Here is a 25,442-nt window from a genome sequence, read left to right on the forward strand (position 1 = left end):
TTGTTGATAATTTGTGATTCAATATATGCATCATAAAATTGGCGCATCTACAAACTTATAACATTTCCCTTTTTTTGAAAAAGATTCCATTCTTTCCAAAGTATTTCTCTAGATGATAATTATTAGACACTGGAGTTACAAGACAAAATGATTCAATTGCAATATTTAAAATCTTCTTGATTTTGTGAGAGCATAAATAATTAAATTAAATCAAAGTTTGATTCAATAAAAAAATATAAATCAATAACTTAATTAAAAATATTTATATGAAAAAAATAAAAAATAAATAAAAATATTATTAAACGTATGTATTTAATTTTACCAACAATGTTTGAATTTATTTTCTTGTAACAGTGTATTCAACCCTGTTACATTATGTTTAGTAAATGTATTTTTTAACAAAAATATTAAGTATTTGCTAATATCAAAATTAAAATATGAAATGAACGTTTAATATAAACCTGTAAGCAGAGTGCTGTGTAGCAGTAGTGATTTCAGAGACATAAACGCCTGCAACTTATGCTACACTCGCGACACGCGGTCACTCACGGAGCAGGAGTGTGTGTGTGTGTGTGTGTGTGTGTGTGTGTGTGTGCGGTGACGCAAGGCGCGTAATTTACGAGATGCCGAAGAGTGACTGACTCAGGCAAAAATCAGCTTAATTGGATGCAAAACAAGATTTCACGTGTTCTCTGCAAAAGGGCAGCGAGCCAACCATCGCAGGCAAACAAACAAGCAAGCGTGTCGCACAGTCGGATAAATTATTGCTTCTTCTACAATTTTACGGCCTCTTGACACTCTCAGCTGCGGGATAAAAATGGGTCTTTATTGTCCATAAAATTGAAGTTTCCACCGCAGGAAAGCATTCGTTTTCTATCACGACGTCATAATTCTGCTAGCATGATTGTCAATGTGTTTGTTTAATTAAAGTTTTCCTCTTGAGTTTATGTCCAATTAAAGTGTTTACAGCGGGGTAGAGAGGCATGCGGCTACTAATTGAATTACCTGCCGCAATAATTTCTGAATAATTAAACAGCACGTACTCTTTTTATTTTTGAAGGCAAAAAGTGAGTGATAACACACTAATTATGCATTTAAACATGAAATTGCACTCGAAAATTGTTACATTCACTAATGGCCTGTCGTACTTTTATCTCGCATCCATTGCTGAGCAAACAAAACCAATGGCGCAATGCTAATTCAATCAATAGATAAATGACCAGTGGTAATTAACGAAAGGCCAGCCAGGCGCGCGGCCGTATTTGGCTGGCGCTCCAATTAGTAAAGCGATACGGTTGACCCCAACCCTCGGCGTGCCTTAGACGGGTCGAAATTCCTGCCGCCGCCGCCGACGACAGGTTGCATAAGCGGGAAAAGGTGCTGGAGCTAGGTGCGTCCGGTTCGAGGATCGAATCAAGGACGCAGCGGCTCTAACCTTCGCCACTACCCTGGCGAGGAATGGAGGCACACGAGCGCACGAGAGAGGCACCCCACCTGCTGCTTTCCAATGCAATAAGTGCACGTACTTTCGCTCTCGGGCCGTCCCCCCTTTCGGAAAGGCCATTTTGGAGCAGGCGGCGGCGGCAGCGGCGGCAGCGAAAAGTGGGGTAGGAGGCTGAGCGGCACGCGAACGCCGCTGACTGACTGACTTAGTGACTGACTGAGTGAAAACTCCCTCCCAACTCTCTTTCTTTCGAAGGTAGCAAGCGGCTGGCAAAGCAGCCTCTCTTTTTTGCCGGAAACATTGCGGCGTAAGAGGCAGAGTGAGTCTAGTGCCGCAGTCATTCATTTGCAGCCTGCCGACTGGATAGTGCCCTGCAAGAGCAAGCAGCCCCTGCGGTCTCACACTCACACAGTGCTTGTGGTGTTCGCTCCGTCGACGCACTCCGGAGCCATGGCGAAGGCTCTCTGGACTCGCACGGCCCTAGCGGCCTGTTTACTTATTTTGCTAAGCCTTGGCTCCGACGCCGACGCCGTCGAGGGAGGACGCAGCAGACAACGTGCTTCCACGCCCAAGCGAAAGAAAGGTAAACGTCTTAACGGCACTTCACATGTGATCCGCGCGCGGCAACAGCTGCACAACCGCTTTTTTCCTTCTTTGTCGTTGTTTTCGTCGCGCACACGCCGCCGACGACCAGCGGTGCAGTGCATTCGGGAAAGCGTGAAATTATCCTAGACACTGCACATGAAACTGTAGACTTTGCGTCTGCGTTTTTTTAATTAAAAAATCAATGCGGTTTCCAACTCCACCTCGCAAAATAGTGTGCTTTCTAGCTTTGCCTAATTTCGCAAATTCAAACGGTTAAAAATTCTCTATTGAGAAATTTGAAAAATATAAAATTTTAATTAATTCATCGCGATCTGTTCTCATTCAATCGCCCCCGAAGCCGAAATAGTGTAGTTAACAAAAAATCTCCGGTTCTCTTTGGTAAACAAGGCAAATTAGTGTTTGACTTGCATTTCTCATTCGCTGGGCGGAATGACTTTGCTGAATTATCACAAAGCAACCCGCGCCTAACGGTATATATCTGGGCAAAAAATTGTGGCCAAATTCACGAATCCGTTTCTTAGTGTGTCGCACCACCTGCAGCCTGAAAAGCTATGCAAAGTGTCGGCCATTCAATTCAAATCGATTTTCCCCGCGAGAAATTGAGATTCCGTGCGCACGGCGAGAGAATGAGATGCAGCATGGTAAATTAAGAGTAAATTTCACATTTTATGCTAAACAGCCGGGTAACATGCATTTTGCTGCGAATGCAGAGTGAGAGAGAAAAGAGATGCGGGAATTAGGCCGGTTTTTAATAGCTATCACTTATTCTCTCTGCTTCTCTCATTGCCGGCGAGACTTTGCTGACCCAGTTGCTTAGCGCTCTACCGGTCATTAAGGATGAGCGACGACCGAAATGAACAGAACGAGGCAGCAGCTGATCGGTGACAGCCAGCGCGCTTAACAAGCCGACGATTGCTCGTTTCCCGCGGCTCCGAGAAAAAAACGCAATAATTATACCCGAATTTTTAACTTTAACAATAGCAGAGCTAAGTAAGAGCGAGTTGATGTTGATAAAAATCTCGAGAAACATGCCTCTCTTTTCTGCTGCGGTGATTTCGACGCGCGAGTATTAACACTGGAATTATCTTATCATAACCTCTCGTCTGGCGCGGCTATCTAATTAGCAGACTTACTTTTAATTCGCTTAATAAGGAAGGCAATACTCGCGAGAAATGTATTCCGAGTAATAACATATGAAGCGAAGCAACAAGCGCGGAAAGCTGCTGCCGCCGCCGTTTGCTTTCGAATATTCGCGTATATACGTACTCGCCTTTTATTCAAGACGCCGCCGCCGCGAATAATTATAGCCTATGCATTGTTGGCGAGTTGAAAGATATGCCAGATTTCGAAAATGAAGGAGTGACGAGAATTGATTACGCTGGTAGCCTAAGTGAAATTTTCCACTAAACAATCCATTTGTCAAAGATTCGCCAGAATAAATTGTAATTTAATTTCTACCATTCATAAACTCTCTTCCCTAGTTTGCAAACTTGACCCATTAATTTGAAAGGCTGTGTTGTTGTAAATTAAATCTCCAGCGGCGCACGCCGATTAGCGGTTGACATAATATTTGCAATTTGGCTGGGCGGCAGGAATGCGAAATTAGGTGCAGAACACCATTCGCCAAGTGGCGCATTTATCATCTTTGCCACCGTGTTTCGCGCTCTGAATATCAATGCAGCAGCAGCAGGCAAAGGTGCCAAGACTAGGAGCAGCGGCTCGGCGCGCGCAGGCATTGTGGTCTAACTACTTCATAAATAATGAATTTATTTCGCGACACCGCGGTGGAGAGATGTGCGTGTGAGAACCGCAGCAGCGAAGAACGGTTAAAACTTTATGATATCCTCGCGTCTCTCGCGTACACGCATATACACACACACTGTGCCGCCCGGCCCCTGCTTTGTCACTGCGTTGTTCCCAAAAAGTCATACGAGCAGCCAGCGTATCCGCAAAATTACAAGTGCAGTGCATTAGGGCATGACCCCAAACCCAGATCGGCTTCCGTTCGTCGCCTCCCGCTGTTCGCCGCCGGTGAAATCCCACTACCCGCATGTTCACTTTTGATCTCGGCACTTTTCGGCGAAAAAAACACAAGTGCGTTTAAAAGTGATTCAGCCCACGCGTAACTAACAGACATTCACTTTTGATCTGGAACGAAAGAGAGAGAAAGAGACATTTTTCTTGTCTAGAAATTCCTAGATGCATTCCGCCTCGTCACGCTTGATCGGGAAGTGTAAATGCTCGCAGATCCGTTTCTAAAGTTTTACGCCTTTTAATTTTCTCCTGCGCTGACCGCCAACACGTCACTTGGAATATTGGCAGAAACACGCGGCTGTGGACTGGATAAAAATGTGACAGGTCACACTAAATAATGAGTGATCAGGCGCGCTTTCATGCCATGTTCCAACCTCCGACTGCATGTGATACCAACAATGGGCCATTCAGGTGTCAAATTAAGCAGAGGAAATCGTGAAAGCACTCGAGTTTAATGCCACATATAAAGTAATAAGCCGCGCGATTTCTTGACGCGCCGCGCACCGGCTCTTTTATTGAGCTGCGTGTCTCTTTCCAGCCAGGCCACTCACCTGGACAGCGGCATTGCGATTTTTTCCCACTGACCCTGCCCTTCACTCGCACACACAATCTCAGCTCATTTATGTATGTACTCGCGGATAAATTGGCCCACATCTAGCTTTCAGATAGGCTGATGGACTTTTAATAAATCATATCTGTCTCGCCTCGCCTTTGCGTACTTGCGTTGTCGCGTCCTCCGTGCAGCCACCCGGGGTTCCTGTTTTTGCGACAAGACAATTTTTCTTCAACTACTTTCCGCCTCTCCAATCTGTCGAGTCCTAATTTTTTTGTGAAATTATTCTCTTAGAAGTAAATAAATGTTATACTGTTTATTTTTTATCGGGGCTTTCTGTTTGTCTAATTTGCACAAAATTAACATTCCTGATAAAACATTCCCACGACGCGTTGGAATTCCCTGCTGACGCTCCAGTTTCGACCTTTTTGCCCAGAGAGATGAATCATGATTGGCCGGATATATTTGAGCAAACATTTTCCTGTCAAGATAGATGGCAATCATCACAGAAGTGCGTGCACGCGCCATTTCTTGCGGAGAAAGCTCTAAATTGCACTCAAATTTACAAATTACAGCGTCGATGTCAATTGCCGTTTAAGGACTGAGTGCGTAATTATACGCTGCTGTCGTCTCGCTTCATCTGTCGCGAGAGAGAAATTATATGAGAAACGCAAACAACGCCAGCAGTGCTCGATCACGAGTGGAAATTAAATTGCGAGGGAAAAAGATTTCATTGTGCGTGGTCGGATTTTTAACGGCAGATGGCCGGCCGGCCGGCATTTAACCACAGACGGCATAATTTTTACTCTCGCCTCAATGTATGATGATAAAAAATGTAGAGCAATCATCTTTTGAGAGTAAGTAGCTTTCACATATACGCTCTCTTGTTTGCACGTACGTGTCTCATAAAACCAGACTGACCGAGACAAAATCATTCGGAACGATCTTATTAAGTTGTAAGCTCGCGCGGATGCTCTTCTGCCTGTGTCTCTGCCTTAATTTCACCAGCTAGCTGCCTATATATTTCATATTTACGATGTGAGTTTAATTTAAACACGGTGCCGAGATGAAAATATGGATATCTGGGGTACTAAATTTCGAGCGGTGAAAGAAAGCTCGGTCGTAAAATTCGGCGATGCTAAACACTCGAACGGTTTTAATTGCCCCTAATTCGAGTCCATGTTCTGGATTGACTGGAAAATCGCACATCCGCTTCATGGATTGGAGAATAAATCACAACAGAAAGAGAAATGCTGATTCATATCAGCAAATCTTCACTATAAATTTATAGTTATTTATTTTGTTTGTCCCTCTAGTCATTTCGTATGCGCGTGTCTCTAAACGCGTGTGTGTTTAAAAAATAATCTTATTGCTGGCAGCCACTGACGATAAATTCGATTGTTTGGTAAAAAAAAACCGTCCTTGCTGATCGCAAGCGAGCGACCTCTAATCCCGTGCTTTCTCTGACAAACGGCTGTGCTGGTACAGCCAGAGGACAGAAATGTGACAGAGCGTTAAAGCGTATTAAACGAAGCGGTGCTGTATTAACCACGCAGAAACATGTGTTTTCGTGACTTCTCCTCAGTCGAACATTTGCTGCGCAGTCCATTTGAACACAGTGCTCGCCATTTTTCATAAAAGGTTTTGCGGTCGAATGTGTGTTTGCACATTGATCGGGAGCGAAATAAAAACACTTGACGTGAATTTATCGCTCTCTTGCCGCTCGCCGTCTTCACCGGCGAGCTACAGAGAAATTCAATTAAAAAACCGAAAGTGCTCGTCTCAATTGCAGTTGATGAAGCGATTTTGGACTGATCTGGGTCATCAGGTGTTGGAACAAAGAGCGTGAGCGATTATTGCCATCACCTCTTCTCACCCTTGCCGAGTCAAACTGTCGCCATGCTCGATAATCAATCAATTAAAAAATTTCGCCTCACGCGGCCCTCATTGTTAATGAGTGCGCCGAAAACTTTCACCTCAGCTCACGCGAAAAGCAATTAAAATTCGTAATTAAAACGCGAGACTCATTGGATAAAGTTGGCATAGTCGATGAATTCTTCACTGTCTCGAGATTATTTCTAATCTCTTTTCTCACGCGTGAGCATAAATGAATCGGTTGTGCAAATTTTGACTATATCGTAACTCTCGCCTCATTGTTTCTGCGACAAGGGATTCATATATTCAGCTCTCATGCATGAAGAGGCGCTCGTCGTGACTCTGATCCCTATCAGTTTCCGCATTAATGCCACTGAAAAGGCTTTCAAAAAAGAAATCACGCATGTTTGTCATTTTGACAAAATAATTCAATACTTTAAGAAATCGATTACAATAATTCTAGAAAATTGTTTCTACATGTTCTTGAATCATGGAGTGTTATCATACTTAAAGTAGAACCTTTAGTAATTTTTTCTATATTAAATTTGAATTACTTCTGCATACGATATTTTTTCAATTATACTCTGATGGTAATAATAAATTCCCGCCCACTAAACCAGAATCAGCAAGAGCCGTGTGCTGCGGTTTCATGCGTTTAAAAGCACTGCCGCTTCATTATTCCAGAGTCTATAAAATTCAATTCGTCGCGTCTCGTTTGAGCAGCTAGGTGGTCCATTAGCATGGTGGTTTTAATTACTAATTAATTATCCGCGATCGAAATTGAATCAAGCAACCTCATTAGTTTAATGATAGAGCGCACCGCCTTTGAAGTACGTAAATTTGCAATGTCGATGATCAGCTGCTTTTGAATCGATTGGAATTTGGCGGCGCGGTGGCGGCCGGTACATGTGCGTGTGTCGAAACTAGCCGCCTTATGTAATTGAATCGGTGCTACGGCGTGCTAAGCCACTGCCAGATTGGATGGCGATATCCGCGCGGCGATTCAAGACGCGCTCTTCTTGTCCGCACCACTTCCGTGTCTTTAGAAATCCCGCTGCTGCAGATTCAAATGAATCGCGAGGTGCATTAGGTTACGACTCGCTAAGTAAAGGATCAGGGAAGCCGATTTGCGGCTCATTGTTCCGCAGAGAATCCTCCATGGCGAAAGGGCATTATTCTCACTTTAGCCGCACCAGTGCGCTGCTCTAACCCCCTTGAATAGAGGGGATTGTTATGCAATCGGCTCATCTCTGGTGTTTTTTGCTACTTAAATTGTAAACCAAGTTGTGATAAATTGTTGCAAACATAAAGCGCCAACGCATCTAGATCTTCCTCTGAGTAATTGAGGTAGCATGCCGAGACCACTTATGGAATTTAAACCATCAGCAGGTCCATAATTAATTTCACCACTCAGTTGTGACGATCTGCCAAGTGAGCATTTTTCATACGTTTCATCTATCACTTGCTGATTAAAAGTCTAGTTAGTTATGCTGCTCGGCCGACGATTAATAACGCGCACGATGACATTCACCGCTGAAATAGCGCACCGAACGAACGCCATGCGTGATCTTTTGCCCATTCTAATCGCCTATTACCATCTATTAGCGGAATGACAAGCATGAAATGACTTTCATCTCGCCGAGAGCCGATATCACTCGCGAGACAGTACATCAATTTGCTTCTAGTTCGATTGGCGTTCACTACTCCTCTCTGAATCCAGGTTACGTACGTACGCGTACGCGCACACAAGTACGCTATGTGTGTTTGTGTTGGCCGCGCGCGATAATCAGGTTTGCCTTGGATGTGTCGTTGTCATCTGCGTGCGTATTACCAGCAGGGCCTAGGTCACGGCGCAAGATCAAGGGAGCTCTCATACATTTATTCATAACGCGCGATTCTTATCGCGAAAATCATAAAAGGAACAGGCTGTATAAATACGGCCAGCGAGCGAGATGTATTTTCTCAAAAGAAAATCTTCCTCCCGCTGCTCGGACATTTTTATTCGACTTTCATGCTGGCCGGTGGGGCCTCGTTGAAAGTACGTATACTTGCATGCGTGCTTGATTTTGCAGCAAATAAATGAACCGGATTCGATAATCTCGATGAACCAGACAGTACTATATTGCTGGATCTATTCCACTTCAAGAGAGAAACTATCAAGATTTTTATTTCTAGATGTTCTCTCTGGTCAAAGATTTTTTTCTCTCCTTAAGATAGCTCACCAGGAATCGACACGCATAAATTCACAAACAACTCAACGAAAAAATCTGTTTCTTTCCGAGGAGTGATTTCTTTGTCCTAAATCCTTGAGAAAAAATGCCAATGCTAAAAATCACTGGACGTTGATTGAATAATGCATCTCAAGAACGAAGTCGTCGGTGTGTCAGTGTCCACGCTATTCGCGCGCGGCCTCCGCTCGGACGACACGCAAATTTTCCTAAAAGCATTCCATTTTCCTCGTTCCTCTACTCAATTAGCTCTGGCGTTGCAAACAATGCAATTCTCGCCTCCGCAACCTTACTTATCCATGCACACGACCCTCGTCCAGTGTCATTAAGTGCATGTTTGCAGGAAAATCATTTCGGCGGAGACAATGGAGAGCTTTTAGTGCGCAGAAAAAAAACACTTGAAAGCTTTTTGTCCCTGAAGAAATTTGCTGCGGTGGTAAAATAGTTTTTCTTCTCTCTGCGACTGGAAATAATCGCGGCCGACACTTAGCCTCATAACGAAATCTGCAATTGTTCTAAATAAAAGAAATCACAATTGCTGAGTTGGACCATTTTCAAGGTCTTCCTTGGACCTTGGTAGATAGTGCTAATGTGGTGATTGCTACTATGGCACGACTATTTCAGCAGCGGTGCGGGTGGAACACTCATTTTGCATTTTCACTTGTGAGGAAATCGCGTATTTCTGATAAAATTCCTATTCTATTTCAGTCTCATTGTGTGTCGGTTGGTAGCTCTTAAGAAACCCATTATATGGCATTATGCCCGCTTCACAGCCGAGCCGTTCCCATTCAATCCGGGCATTTTTCGACTTAATTGGCGCAAATTACAACCGGAATCCTAATTTTTCAGTAGAAACGCGCGAGCGATTAGTGATTAGTCACGTCTAAAGAGAGGCATCTCCATAACGCTTCTGATTAGAAAATCACGCCGGTTAATTTGAGAGCCGCGAGTGTGTGCATGTGCCTTATGGATGAGGCAGAAGCGTGAAAATGAGGCCAGCCCGCATAACAAAATCATTCTTCTGCCTTTGAGCATATCGACAAACGAGAATTTCTAACTGGCACTAAATATGTATTGGCCGGCAGTGTGGAAGCTGCAGCAAGAGTGTGTCCATTTCATCCTTTTTGTTGTCTCTCATTTACTCGTTCGCGGGGCATTTTCTCTTTCAAAGCAGATCCACCATGCATTGCTCTTTAAGAGCAACGACCCAATTAGCGCTTGAAACCCTTCCTCGTGAGACGTGCATACGTTGTGTACTCACTCGTTTCTGATCTGGAATTTTCACAGCTGCGTGATGAATTTATGTGCACTCATTGATGATACTCCTCTGTTCTCTCGAGGAGTTTCTCCGCGAATATGTGCGGTGTGCTTACTAATTACTTGAGGAATTTCGGTGCACTTTTTTCCCACCAATCTTTCCCAGCGACAGAATATATTCGGTGGCTTGTGAATTTCATTTCGCACAGAGGAATTTGTCTCTATAGCTTATTTTGTGGTCGCATTTAATGGAAAGCCTGGCTACTTTTTTCTATCACTCAAGAGGAGAAATCTCATAATTTACTTTTTGCATTTTTGTGCGAACCGAAGCCTTTTTTTACAGATTTGAACGTTGTTATATTCTCCTGGTGCGAGTTAACGTGATGAATCGTTACAGTTAAAAAAAACGTAGTTTACTTTTCTGAATACTTCAGGCAGCACAAACTCGTTCGAAACGAGCACATTTTTTATTCCCGCTCGAACCAAGCCTAGAAAGAAGTTGATTACACATGCAAATCATTCCCCGAGAGACAATTATTTCGCTTCCCAAAGGGAGAGATTTAGCATGAAATTGGATCGACAGAACGTCTCGAGTATGCAAATTGATTTGAAAAATTGCAATAATCGGAGTGAAATCGTGCCCGAGATAAGATCGTTGATAATATCTATCTAGGTGTACTCACGATCACGACTGGAGCGAATGAGACCACACATGTAAGACGAGCGCTCAAATTTCTGTCCGAGTGCATGTGATTTGTGCGTACCGTTTTTGCAGTTTTTTGGCTCCAGGATAGGGCAGTCGAGGCGCAAATTTAGTCATTATATTAAATGCTCCCGGTGAAACTTCCTCTCTTATTCTTGTCATTTTCTTTCACCTTCTTATATTTATGAAAGCGAGTGTCTTTTTGAAATTGCTCCAATTTTCTAATGGAATGCAGCCATTAAAGTCTCTCTATCGGTAAAAGCAGCCGCGCGCAGACGGCCACTTGCTCATAAATGCTTTTCCAAGCTGGAATTTCGCGTGTACGTCAAACATTCCGCGATACTGTGCAGAATCGCCTTCGGGAAACGGTCATTTTGTAATTGCGAGGGCATCAAATTATTGACCGACTACTGTTGCCGCCGCCGTAAACACTCGTTTTTGCCTGTGTTTGTGCATAAGTGGGTTCAGTGCTCCTCGCAGAATATAAAACCGGCCTACTCGATTTTTGCCTGCGCGGCTCCCAATTAGGGAGAAAAATATCCAAAGTCTGCGCTTTAGGACAATAAAGGCCGCAAAAGAATTGGAAGCAGCGCGGCAGAGGCGAAAAACCAGTTTTTATTTTAATATTGTCCATTATTTGAAAGCTCGCTTGCGCTGCCAGCTAACTAATGAGTGTTGCTCGCAATAAATTCATAATTTTGAAAGTCACCACCAGCGCTCTGGATAATTATACTGAAATGATAATTACAATTATATTGCCCGCTCGATAATTTGCGCTTTTTGGATAGTTTGCGTGTGAATTGAATTGAGCAACACTCAATAATAGGCGTGGATTTTTCTGCTTTTAAACCAAACGCAAGCGCCCAGCGTCGGTGTGGCTATCGTGTCGTTTAGTGGCAGACAAAGCCCACTCTAATTTTTTTGCTTCTTCCAAACTACTTTCTCGTGGCTGTGATTATAAGACGGATTTTATTACCAAGCGTCAAGAAGAAGACAGCACTGGCCCATTCAAGCTGGGCTGGACGTGGAAAGGCGGGTGTCAGAAATTCGCACTGTCACTTATTCCGCGAGAGAAAATCGTGAGAAATTCTAAATATAAAATAGGCTGCAGGTGCAATTCTTGAGAAAAATACGGACTATTCATTTATATGGCGAGAATGACAGGCGTATTTTTAAAATAAAAACTAGAGATTTAGAGTTTCTCATAACCTCCTAAGGCATCTATTAAAACGCGATTTAAAAAAGGATATCGTCGAGAACTCTCTCGCAGTTCTTCACTTCTTTAAATTTAATAAAAATAAAACCGATGTTTTATGGTTGGAAATTTTATGGTCAAAAGAGATGTTAGACATCTAACTTTTTACCAAGAATAATCAAATGCTGAAAGCAAAAATGGCAAATATAATTACTGCAATAAAACTTCCTGCTCAATGAATAGCTCCAAAAACATTTCATCTCACCTCTCTAGGCCGCAAACTCTCTCGCCGAATTTTACAATCTCAAATTTTACTGCTAATTTCCACGAATTGACAGATTAAGAGTTTGTTTTGACATTCACCACATCTTTGGCATTTAACCATCTGCATGTGTTGCAAGTGCTGGAAGAAATTTTGAGCTTGCATAAGGCGCGTCGCTTCGACTGCGCTTTCTAGGCGTATTGGTGGGCGTGCGTGGTATTTGCAACAATATTAGAGCGACCTTTATTCTTGCCCGTTTCTTCTCATTGTCTATGCAATGAGGTAACTACAACTCCCAGATGATGTTATCATCGTGCTTTTTGAGAAACAATGGACCGCGTTATTTGATTGGTTGTTCTTCTGTACAGCAAATCGAAATTGCACACACGCGGTTTGATAGAAAACACGTATTATGTATGTTTACATGTGCTGGGTAATAGGGTCAAACTGCGGACAGAGAGAGGTAATTATCTGATTACCGTTGTTATATTGTTATTATTTTCGCCATGATTAGATTCAGCAGACACAATGCAAGAAGCAGATTTCACATTTGTTCTAGATATACGCAAGGTTGCGACAGATTTCGATCTATTGAAAATAAATATGATCCGCTCAAGCTAAATTAAACAAAATTGATTGCGTGCAATTTTTCCCAGGGGAAAAAAATCAAGGATTGTCTGCGTCTGGGTGTTATGCAGTACACGCGAGTAAAAAAAAAACATCGCAGGGAAACGGTCCACTCATTAGTTGCGCCTCAGAACATGGCCTTCCCGCGCCGAGACCATACATATTCTCCCCGCAGAACGCAGACAATGCGCAACGGTATTTTACTTCTCGCTAGATTTTCAAAGGCTGCTTGCTCGGGAGCCGCGCTATCTGCATCAAATTAATCGATCTGAATTTATAAATACTAATTTCTGGTCTTGTAATTCGCGGAAAGTAACATGTCTGACCGCCGGCTGTTACGTGTATAAGCAGCGTAGTAATGGAATTTTGAAATAAATCATTGTTGTCGAAATTAATTCAGATAGTCCCGCAATGGAGAGTTTTTTTCACGGTTGTAATTTCCAATTAATATAGTGATATAAACGCCTTATGGCGGATAACTCGATTATTCGCGTCGAATGAAAGTAAAAGCATTATCTGAAGTAACGGTCAGCAGTTGTGCACAATTGATACTCATAAGGCGTATGATTTTAGTTTCTTTCTTGAAATTCTTTAACAGGGCCGCAAAATATAGAAAATACGAAAATTTGAGCTTATAATTAGTAGAAACTAACGCGCATTATCCTAATTACCTTTCAAATCGATTTCCTGGAAACGGAAAGCCAAAACGGCTTGTTAATTTGAATCGCAAATATTTCTCCTCATTAGGTCAATTCTCATGGAAAATTAAAATTTTCGTGATATCCCTAAAAAGCAACGTGTAAAAATGATCGCTTTCCTTGCTTTTCACGCAGCCGTGAAGTAGAAACCGGCATCACTCATCTCACTCTCAGCACGTGCCGTACGCATGTTTACTTTACAGTTTGAAAAGCACTTCTGAGATGAGAACTCTCTCGGCTCGACTCATCTCAATTTGTCAAACCGCAAAGGCAAATTTAGTTATACCATCAGCGTCAAATCTTTATAGAAACTCGGCTGGCAAACACTTGCTGCCACGCAAATCATAGGGAAATCCGACTTACATTACATGCAAATAAATCAAATCGCATTCAACAGGATCAATTAAAACCGCACGAGGCTAATCTGATCCGAAACGGAAACGGATCAGAGGAGAAATGGAGCCGATTTAGCACCTTTATTGGCGAAATGAAAGTTTATCCTCTTGCCACCCACTCGATTAAAACTGGTCTGCTTGATTGATGTCGCTTCTCCTGGCAGCGAGTTTCCTTTCGGATTCCGCGATCAATCAGTTCGTGTCAATCAGAGCCTCGACCACTGCGCCGAGCGTGCCAGCCGTCTTTGTTGTTTGTGTTTTCAATTGCGTGCTAAACTGGGTGACCGATTTGTGCCACATGGTCAGTTTAACTTCTTCCCTCAACCTGAACATCCGCACAAAAAGCCGCTCTCGCACTTACGCTTGAACGGACACGATAATGGCCAAATGCAGACTGGCCCGTCGGATGCAAAATCCGACAATGCCAGGAGGAATGCATGCAGAGCCATTGTCAGAATGGCTCAAATGCGTTTTAGGCACGCGTCAATTGCAGTTTTGCATTTCTAAATCTCATTTCGACACCCGGAGGTAATCACCATTTTTCTTATCCAGCGAGAAAGTAGCCGTATTTTACATTTGCTTCCCAATTACACAGTACAACGACTTTTGCTTGCGAGCAAACGATTCTAATTTGAATTTCTCGCAGTTTGAGCAACAAGCTTTGCAGAGCGTGTTTAAACGAGCCACTATTTCGCCGTGAAATATTCAGATGTACTGAAATTTTTTACTGCTCTTTGCTCATTAGCTCAACTGGTATGATGCTTTTTGTGAAGCAACTCTCAATCTTTCTTGTGCGCAACCCATAAAATTTTAGGGTCTCCATTATCCCTGTCAGTTACAACATATCCAGCTCGTAAAATCGCTGCTTTTTCTATATATCCTTGTCTCAAAACTCATCCGCGTGCCTCTCCCACACTCGTAATAAGCATTTTTACTATCAGGGATGGCGTCGCTTGATAATTCCGCAAACAGCAATTAGGCGCCAAAGGAGTGAGTAACTGACACCACTGCACGTGGTGCAAACAATGGCAGTGAGTCAGTTTTCATGCTCTGAAAGAGATGCGCGCGACAATAACTTGCTGCATTCTTGCTGTTGCACCTTGACACAAAAATCTAGTGCGCGCACGAATTGCTTTCTGCACAACTTCCTGTTGCATCTCGTCTCTTGTGCAGTCGGAAAACGGCTTGTTTATTTTCTCATATCAACCGCGGTGTGGAGCAACACAAAAGGCGGCTGCGGTAATTTTTTCGGATTGTGCAGGATACACACGAATAATTGGATTTTTGACAGTGAAAGCAGCAGCGGGTCCATTAAAAATGGGGTTTGCTCTTCTCATTCCAATAATTGCGGTCGCGCCAAATTTCTAGATAATCGATCTTTGCTGACGTAACGACGATTTGACCGCAGCATTCCGACGCTTGATTACTCATTAAATTTCGCCGGCGCCTGGCCCGCCAGGCACGTAGGCGTGCTGCAAACTCACTTACTCTTAACGAACCAAACAACTGTAGGGAAGCTTTTAGCAGTTGGGAAATTGGCTGCACATCGAACCAACGAACGTTCGGCCGAAAAAAATGCGCGGTGGCGACGGAATTAAAATGGAAAGCACAGCGTATCTGAAACTAATTAAGCGGCTGTTTACTCTACCGAGCTGACAACAACACTTTTTTGCCATCCATCGCCTGCAATGAAGAAATTATCCCGAGAAAAAGATAATTGCTAAATTTCTTGCTGCACCACAAGTGCACACTCTTCATTATGTAATTCATGAGGAAATTATTGGCAATTACCTCCATATAAGGAACGGTTCTGTTTATCACTTGCAATCATTTTATCACGCCCTATTCAATTTTAAATATTTCCGGGAATTTATTAAAGTACCAGTAGCAATTTATTGCAAAGGTATATAAAAATTAAATATTTCATATTTTTTGGCATCGATTTTCGAAGCATGCACAATTTAAAAATCTTAATTAACAAGATATATTTAAAAACTATCATAGTTTTTAAAACTAAATCATCATAAAACTAAAAACTATCATAGTTTTTAGTTGAACAATACTACATTTTTTTACTGCATTACAAATACAACAAATTATTAGAAAATATTAACATGACAAACAGTATTTCTTGATCCCTGTTTCCAAAGAGAAAAGGCAAGATTCCTTAAAGCGAAAGCCGGCGGGAGATTGATTTTAAAACTTGAAGTGATTTCACTGGAATTTCAAGATGAACTCGTTTTGTTCTTCATAATGAAAATTCCAGCCGGCGTGAGTGACGCCGAGTGCTGCCGCCGAGAGATGCTGACTGAGCTGCTGTTTGTTTTTGTAATAAAACTACACATCGCTCATGAATATTCTATATGCAGTGCGAACGAAGACTGTCTTGCTCAGTGTACATCAGTGTACTCACGCTGGGGGGATTATCAGGTATTCCGAACAAGTGTCGCGTAACTTGGCTGTCCAGTCCAGTACAAAAAGACAATACGTGATTTTCGCGTTGTAATTGAGCCAAATTGCTTCAAATTTAGCGGACATTGTGTTCTGACGTGAAATTTACGTTTAAATCCGCCATTCTCGGCATGTAAATAAGGCGTTTGATTGTGTCCAAGAGACACGCCAAAATCGTGAATTAACGGACACTAAACAGTGATGAATGAATTGAAGTTGCTCAATCCGAAAACGTGTCATCCTAGAACAGAGCGGTTCTTCCAGCGGCATCAAAATAATCAACACAAATAGCTCCGACAATAGTTTCTCTGCGGGAGGAATGAATGGAAATCGAGCACAGTTCTCAGGCGAAAATGTGAAGGCCTCCAGTCAAGCGCGAAATTCACTCGGTGCAATTTCGCATTTTGCACACCTGCATGTGCCGCCGGGACAAAGAGAGGCTGCCGGCGTAGAAAAGTGTCAATGTTTCCTTGCTTGTTACGTGGCAACACAAAAGGCGGCTGCGTACACGCGGCAATTCAATCAATTTACCTATTTTTTGCTTCGGCTGCACGCCTTTTACCGTCAGGCGTCGCTTCCTTGAGAAAAGTGCGATTCAAGTGAATGGTAACGCGCGGCGAGTTGACACAATTTGAAGGTCGTATAAAATGTAAAAATTTAAATTAGGTGACATATTGTCGGAAATTTCCATTTCTGTTTCAGTGTCGAGCGCTGCACAAAAAATATCGCCCGCGGCTTTATTAAATCAATTCGAGAGAGTATTAGAATTGGTCCGGACAAAATTGCAGTTGCCAAAGAGCCGATCGGCCCCTTCAATTTTATCACGCAATACACGTGCATGCTTTTTATTGTGTCTACTGGCCGGCAGGCGCATTTCCTTCGATAAAACCATGCTTTTTGTTCAACGGGCCTCTCACTTTTTCACCTGTGAGTGTGCTACTATTATTATTATTATTTAATGATCACCAAATGGCCGGCAGGTGAATTTATGGAAATTAACAAACCAGAGCGCGCAAAGTGTGTTTATTGCGCGCGGCGGCGGCACACACTCACTCACTTTTAGCGTAATAAATTTGTAAGAAACACGAAAACGACATGCACTTTCCTCGAGAGTCGCGCGCATTTTGCCACATTATATTACACACACTCACGCTGTGGCTGATGCAATTGTGCAATTATCAGTTGGAGTGCTATGCGTGCATGAGCTAAAAGACATTTCACTAGATCGAAGCTTAACTCCTTGCATTGATTGCTGAAGGAAACTTCCTCAAACATGCACTGGCCTTTTCCTCGTGTTGTTCTTTCGTCCAAAGTCAAACTAATTCATTTGGAGAGGCCGGTATATTTTGTGATGGCCTACCTCTATGATTCCAGTTATTGGAAAGGATCCAGGAAGAAATTCAGAATATAAGGAAAATCCTTCTAACAAGCGTATCCTGGTCGGATGAATATAATAATCAATGCAGTGGATGATTACTGTAAATAACTCAATTTTGTGTGAGTGTTTTTTTTTCTTTCAAGATAATTAGCATCGCTCAAGTCAAAAGAGAAATTATTAGACTAATCTTGTAACCAATAAAAAATACGACCAGAAAATTACACGGTTCGTCTTTTCTCCATAAAGATAATGAAAGTAGACGCGGTTCTAGGAAGAAAGATATCTACTCCGGTGACCGCTGCTCCGGCAGTAAATCAACCATTGTTGCATAAATGCAAATTGCGCGGAGAAAAGCACACCCACTAGCTGGCCGCCGGCTAGGGAAATTAAATCTGTTTGCACAAATCGAAAGGATCTATCACGAGATTGATTGCGTTTTCTACGCGAATAACGTGGGATATCGCGGGTCGCGTCACTCGCGGGTGCTGAGGTGTGAATGGCGCGAGAACAAACACCGTCTGCGAGACGAGTCGTGGGAACCTGAGTGGAAAATGAGAAAAGAAATATTTTAATCGTGCAAGTAAGTGTTCTAGCTCTTGTTGCGCGATTGACTCACATCATCACGCTCACGTAGGTATCGAAGGACGCGAACCTGTGCCTGTTAACGGAAGTTGCCTTAAATGAAAGCTAGTGCAAAACTGCGACTGCCACTCCCGGCCGGCTTTTTGTCACTCGCTGACGAGTGAAAGGATTAAATTGGCCATTATCTGTATTGTGCACAGTGGGAAGTGAACTAGATATTTCTTTTCAGACTATTTTTGTGTCTATATTTAGCAAAAAGCATTCGTTAGCACGTTCACGCCTTTTTACAAGATAATACAGGAAATTCTGATGACGTCAAGCTAATTTTTTTTTCGAAACCAATTTCTCAAATAGCTGACAGATCATTTTTACCTTATTAACGTAATAAATATGTATGTTATAATAATATCTATAAATAGCGGTGCTATGAAATGATACAGTTTTTCTCATATTTTTCCTCTTCTGATTTCAGAATCAAATAGTGCCAAATCAGACTTGGCAGCTTCGGCATCGTGGTGGAATGGCCACGAGAGCGGCGGTGGCGACTTCTTCAGCGGCAGCCACGGCCTGATCCAGAACCACCCTCTGGGCAGCGCCCCCAGCGCCATCGGAGGCCTTTCTTCGGCCTTCAGCGGCAGCGGCACCGGCGGTGGTTCGGGCTTCGGCTTTGGGCCTAGCTCGCACTTTGGATGGGATCCGCTTACGGGCGTCGGCGAGGAGGCCGACGAGCTGCAGAAGAACCCGGCGCTGTCCTCGCCCGAGGAGTGTGCCAGGGCGTGCAGAGACGGCGAGCCACCGCGCACCTGCTACTTCAAGATGGTCGCCGAGAACTACATGACCCTTGGCGCGTGAGTAGCCCGCTCAGTACGCTTTGTTGCTCAATGAAATCGAGAGAAAATCTGTTGGCACGAAATTCTTGATTTCTATCTCTTTCGAGCAGTTAGAGAAATTGAGTATGGTTGCTAGCTTGTCGAAATTCAAATGTATTTTTGGCTAATTTCGCACATCTATCGGTTCGCAGTGCTTGCGCTCTTTGCTCTCCCAACGCCACCAACGGCTGCCAGTGCGTGTTGGCTGACGGCGTCGAAAGAGGCGTGTTGACCCTCAACAGACAAATTCCTGGCCCTTCAATTCAGGTAATTACAAATCTCCCTTTTCAAGAGCAGCAGATTCTAAAACACAAAAACAAAAATTTGCAGGTTTGTGAAGGCGACAGAGTCATCATCGACGTCGACAACCGCATGCAGGGTATCGAGCTGGCGATCCACTGGCACGGCCAGCACCAGCGCGGCACTCAGTACTACGACGGTGTTCCTATGCTCACGCAGTGTCCCATACCTGAAGGAACCACCTTCAGGTACCAGTGGAACGCTGACCAACCGGGAACGCATTTCTACCACGCCCATACAGGTTAAACGCAATAAATTTGTTTGTTTGCATTATTTTTTAATTATTAAATTTCAGGAACGCAAAAACTTGACGGTCTCCAGGGCTCAATGATCGTCCGTCAGACGCCTTCACGCGATCTGCACAGCCACCTGTACGACTTCGACCTGACCAACCACGTTGTGATGTTGCAAGACTGGATGCACGAAGATTCCACCGAACGTTTCCCCGGACGCCTGCAGGTACGTCCTGGACAGGATCCGGACACGATCCTGATCAACGGCAAGGGTCAGTTCCGCGACCCGCAGACCGGCCTGATGACCAACACCCCCCTGGAGGTGTTCACCGTCACCCCTGGACGCAGGTACCGCTTCCGCATGATCAACGCCTTCTGCACCGTGTGCCCCGCTCAGCTGACCATCGAGGGCCACCCTCTGACCGTGATCGCTTCCGACGGAGAACCCGTCCAGCCTGCTCCGGTCAACACCATCATCTCCTTCACTGGAGAACGCTACGACTTCGTCATCAACGCTGACCAGCCCGTCGGCGCCTACTGGATCCAGGTGCGAGGTCTCGGAGAGTGCGGCATCACCCGCGTCCAGCAGCTCGCCATCATTCGTTACGCCCGCGGCCCCTATGAACCCGTCAACAGGGCTCCGGCATACGACTTCGGTCTTCCTCAGGGAGTGGTGCTCAACCCTCTGGACGCTGTCTGTAACACCCAGCGCACTGACGCCATCTGCGTGTCCAACCTGAAGAACGCCAAGGAGGTCGAGGAAGCCATCCTCCAGCAGCACCCTGATGTCAAGATCTTCTTGCCCTTCCGATTCCTCTTCCTCACTCCTGAGCAGGCTTTCAGGCGAAATTCTTATACCAGATTCCTTGGTGAGTCATCATGGAAAATAAAACAAAAAATCCCGATTTTCTAAGTCCTATTTTAGCAATTTTTTAACTTTGTACTTTATTTTACAGTTGCCCCCACTGGTGATCACGTCGTGTCTTTGGTGGACAACATCTCTTTTGTCTTCCCCAAGGCTCCTCCTCTTAGTCAGCCTGAAGACATTCCCCCTCAACAGTACTGCAACGGTGACGATAGACCTCCTCAGTGCGGAGACAACTGCATGTGTACGCACAGCGTTGACATCCCTCTGAACGCCATCGTGGAAGTTGTTCTCGTTGATGAAGGTAAATTCACAGTCTATTTTTTAGTTTAGTTTTAGAGCTTTTATTCCATTTAAGTCAATATCTATCTATGTCTGAACATTTTGATTGTTGTCTTCATATTTAATCAAGAAAGAAAATATTGTTATTGAAGCATGCAAATTTTTTCACGAAATTACAAAAAAAAATATTCATCGTTAAAACAGCGAAGCCACAATGATCAAGAAGAAGAAGAAGAAGCCGCATTTATTGGTTTGCGTGTGACCTCTGCCTTCCTACTTGTCAGAAATTAAGCAGATCAGTTGGTTGCCAGTGGTCACACGAGTGCCGATCTGTCGTCGCCGAGCCGCAGCGAAAATAACCTCTCCTCCTGCAGCCCGCCGCTCGCTGTTGGTTATTTCACGCATCCCATAATTCAGTGTTTGGCACATTAGCGCCAAATATATTACGCCCGCCTGGCGCTATTGTTGTTCTGCGCACGGAATTTTAATTTACCTCAGAGGCGGAGCGTGCAAATTAGCATAAAGTAAAAGTCTTCCTCATCGTCCTATTAGCCTTTTTGGCCGAGAGTTAATTAGTCGGACGAGTAGCTGTTCACGCCCTCGAAACAACTACTCGGCGCAGCTTTAACTTCCACTCTCAGGAGGAAAAAATTCACGCGAACTACTTTCACTCACAATCAGTGTTGTTTGTGTTAAAAAGCTTTTTCTTGCGTTATCACAAACTGTGCCATCTCCTAAATTAAAATGCGTGTTTTCTCCAAACCTGTAAAGCTTTTAAGGATGTACGTATATATTAATTTTCGATTTGTGTGTTTCCAGTCCAACAACCTAACTTGAGCCATCCTTTCCACTTGCACGGATATTCGTTCAACGTGGTCGGTATTGGCCGCTCGCCCGACTCTACCATCAAGAAGATCAACCTGAAACACGCCCTGGACCTTGACAGGCAGGGTCTGCTGCACCGTCAGTTCAACCACCCTCCTGGAAAGGACACCATTGCTGTGCCCAACAATGGATACGTCATTCTTCGCTTCAGAGCCGACAATCCTGGTAAGATAAATATTATTTCGTCTGCAATAAATTTATTTTCAAAACTTTATTAAAATTTGATCTGCTACAGTTGAAAACATTTTCTAAATGACCTAATTATTTGTTTCAGGATTCTGGATCTTCCACTGTCACTTCCTCTATCACATAATGATAGGCATGAACTTGGTGTTACATGTAGGCAACCAGGCCGACTTGCCGCCGGTGCCGCCGAACTTCCCTAGATGCGGTGATCACTTACCCCCTATTCAGCTGGCACACTAGCCGGCCCTCCATTTCCGTAGCGAATTTTGCAATTTTTGATACTACTTATTATAATTTTAAAAATAATTATGCTGTGTCCTATTGGCTTATAATTTTGCGTATTCCACCTCGCGAGACTCGCTCATAGTCATCCATTTGTGCTTTCGCACGTTCCCCATCGCCCCTCCATTCACTCGCCTCTCATTTTCATCGACTCTCTCATCTCATTAAACATTTCATCTTTTTTTATTCATACATCATCTCGTCATTTTCACTTACACATTTTCACTTCATTGATTTTCATTTTGCCCATTTTCATTACAATTCACGCGACCTTTTTTTCATTTCAATCATTTTCATCTATTTTCTCGCGCCATCTTCATTGCAATTCATTTCATCCATTTTCTCGCGCCATCTTCATTACAATTCATTTCATCCATTCCATCATATTCATTTCCACTCATCATCCATTTCATCATCATTATCATCATTCACCTCATTGTGCCATCATTTTCATTTTTCATTCATTCAATCGTGTCATTCCATCATTGTTATCATCAATATTTTCATGCAAATCCATCGTGTTCACAATCATTTCATTACTCTAGATTCATACCTTCCATTTTATTCCCCATCATTTCACACTTTCATCAACATTTTTCATCTCACGCTCCATCAATCACGATCATGCGCAATCCATTCACAACCAAAAATAAATCACCACTCATCTCTTCACACCATCGACATTTTTTTCATATACCTATCACCTTCGCCCCCATTCTTCATCTAGCTTCATTTTTCATCAAATCTCACTGTCTCATTCTCATTTAGCATCACCTTTTCATCTCCACACTTCATTCATTTACCATAACCTAATTGGATTTTCACTTTACAAAATTGATCATCAACTCGTCCACATCACTTCATTCCATTATTTCAATTTTCATCAACCCCATTCCATCACTTTTCATTACTCATTCAACATCACACTCACAATTATCATTTTTCATCACATCATTTCATTTTCATAAACATCGTCATTTTCATCATTTTATCATCATCACCATAAAATACAATCGCAATCACCTCATCATTGCAAAATCACAATTCTCACCATCATACCTCATTTCCCTCATTTTGCATTCATTGCGAACAATCGCGTCAACTTCATCCCCCATTTATCTCATCTTCATCTTGTCATTTTTCATTTTTTCACATCACCATTAGTCATTTTCACGTCATTTTACGCCACACGTAAACTCACACATACACGCATACAACATCGCATTTCATCTCGCATTGCACAAGCATCCACAATTCACGCAAATCATCCTCACTACTCACATTCCATCATCATTCGCGCAAACCCATTTATCATTGTCCTCATCGATCATCCTCATTAGACCTGAGACTCCGTGGTGGGATTCCTTAATTTTAATTTCAAAGAATATTTATTTGCCAGAGAGACTTGATTGTGTCAAAATGTGACGAGTCTTTTTGCAGTACGAGAAGCGCACACTTCCCACGCAGGAAGTTTTAAGCGTTTTTTTTAAAGAAATTTGGTGATAAAAACGTAATGTTGTGTGTACTTTTAGCTCAAATTTGTCATCTGATGCGCCATTTAAGTGATGTATTTTGTAATATTTTATTGTTGTAAATAATTCATTTCACGCGACTTCACTACTATGATAAAGTATAAATTAGCGTGTAAGTTCACCTTCTCAATTCTGTAATTTTCATCGTGTTCATTCATCACTGTGAAATCACTGCATCACCCACAACCACAATTCACCCCGTCCATAATCACACAGATTTGAGCAGGCGAACTTTTCGCATAAAGAATTCTATTTTATTCAGAGCATAGACATTATATTTTTTGAAATCACTCATCAATAACCATCATTAGATAGACCATCTAGTATTTTCGATAGCCAACGATTGCCAATATCGCCGCATCTTTCACCCTTCATACTCATCATCGATCACTTGTCATCCTTTCTTGTTGCTTGTTGTAAAAGTCAATTATTCTTATTCTTTTCGTGTATTTCACCTTCTAAATAAAAATATATTGTTATACCGAAAAAAGAGCTTTCTCATTAAAAGTTAATAAGCCACATTATCTGCACTCGAAAAATTTCCTTTATAATAATTAGTGCTTCAACTAACTCAGCAAACCCTTTAACTGACGCTGGTAAAATATTTATTTTGCAATTTAGGGATTGCTATTCATTCATTTCGTCAAGCAGATCGGATTGCCTAAAAATTTAGTTCAATTTCCATATTTCAAATATACAAAAAAAATATTTAAAATATCGTTTCCTGTTTATACTCCAGCAATTAAAAAACTTGTGTTACTATTATTTCGCATTCTTTTACGCAGCTTAAAGTTTGCTAAAGCATCATCGACTTTCATGGGCCAGATGTTAATTATTTAATTATTATTATATATTTAGTTATTTTTATAATATTTAATAATCATAGGTGATTTGAATCCAAAATTTACCGCGGAAAATAGCAGTTGACCCGCGAACATTTTCAGGCCAAGGTAACGATTTGACGTCATATTTAATTTGCATTATGTTTAACTTCCTAAAAATAGAATGTGTCAAAAACATCCATGGTATTTTATACGGCTAAACATAGGTTCAAATATTTGACCTAATATATTTTAATTGAAATTTAATGAGAGTGAGCTGTTTAAATGAGATAAAATTACTTATTTGGTAGACAGGCTAAAATAATTTTCCCCTCTGATCGACCACACCAGGGATCAGGACAGGTAAATTCAATAATTCAATTCTCAGAGCTTTGGTCGCTTTGTGATCGCGGCAGCACCTGCCTGGAACACATGCCGTCTGTCGACGAGCAGCGGAGGGGCGCAGAGCGGGCTACGGTCTGCAGTTTTGAACGTACATAACTCCACGCGTGTGTTAGTTTGTGATTCCGGTTGAAAATGAACGTAATTTGCATTCTGAACATCACGTTTTTTATCGCTGGTGAGTGTCACCTCTGTTGTTGAAACCATTCAATCAATTTATTTGATGAAGGCTGAATTAATTTTCTCGACAGAACGTAGTTGGCTCACTTTCAAGGTTTGCAGCAAAAATTCTGCCAAGAAACTCACTGATATTACTAGAAAGTTAAAAAGGTTTAAATAAGGTTTGAGAGCACGAAAGAAATTCAATTAAGAAAATGCGTTCAATGATATCAGACTAATATTATATTGCAGGAAATTCTCGATATTCATTAAATTAATACTTTTTATTCGCTCGCCGAGCGTTTTTAACGAGCAAAAAGCGGATGTCTCAGTCTCAC

At 42.6% G+C, this 25,442-nt stretch overlaps 2 protein-coding genes across 3 annotated transcripts in view; both read left to right on the forward strand.

The window, feature by feature from the left end:
* Positions 1 to 1,694: 1,694 nt before the first annotated feature.
* On the forward strand, positions 1,695 to 24,212 carry LOC135941990 (uncharacterized). The gene is made up of 8 exons (XM_065487844.1): positions 1,695 to 2,027; positions 18,761 to 19,136; positions 19,310 to 19,424; positions 19,488 to 19,698; positions 19,753 to 20,559; positions 20,647 to 20,859; positions 21,657 to 21,887; positions 21,997 to 24,212. Exons 1-8 carry the CDS (start codon positions 1,895 to 1,897, stop codon positions 22,146 to 22,148), a joined length of 2,238 nt encoding a protein of 745 aa, XP_065343916.1. The 5' UTR covers positions 1,695 to 1,894; the 3' UTR covers positions 22,149 to 24,212.
* Positions 24,213 to 24,986: 774 nt separating this feature from the next.
* LOC135941760 (tectonic-1-like) overlaps positions 24,987 to 25,442 on the forward strand; it is a 42,684-nt gene continuing 42,228 nt past the window's right edge. For both annotated transcript variants that reach the window (XM_065487459.1, XM_065487460.1), the window contains exon 1: positions 24,987 to 25,123. In XM_065487459.1, the coding sequence (XP_065343531.1) occupies positions 25,081 to 25,123 (43 nt within the window). In that variant the 5' untranslated portion in view covers positions 24,987 to 25,080. The remainder of the gene's footprint in view (positions 25,124 to 25,442) is intronic.

This window comes from Cloeon dipterum, chromosome 4 (assembly GCF_949628265.1).
Source record: "Cloeon dipterum chromosome 4, ieCloDipt1.1, whole genome shotgun sequence".
NCBI classification, from domain to species: domain Eukaryota; kingdom Metazoa; phylum Arthropoda; class Insecta; order Ephemeroptera; family Baetidae; genus Cloeon; species Cloeon dipterum.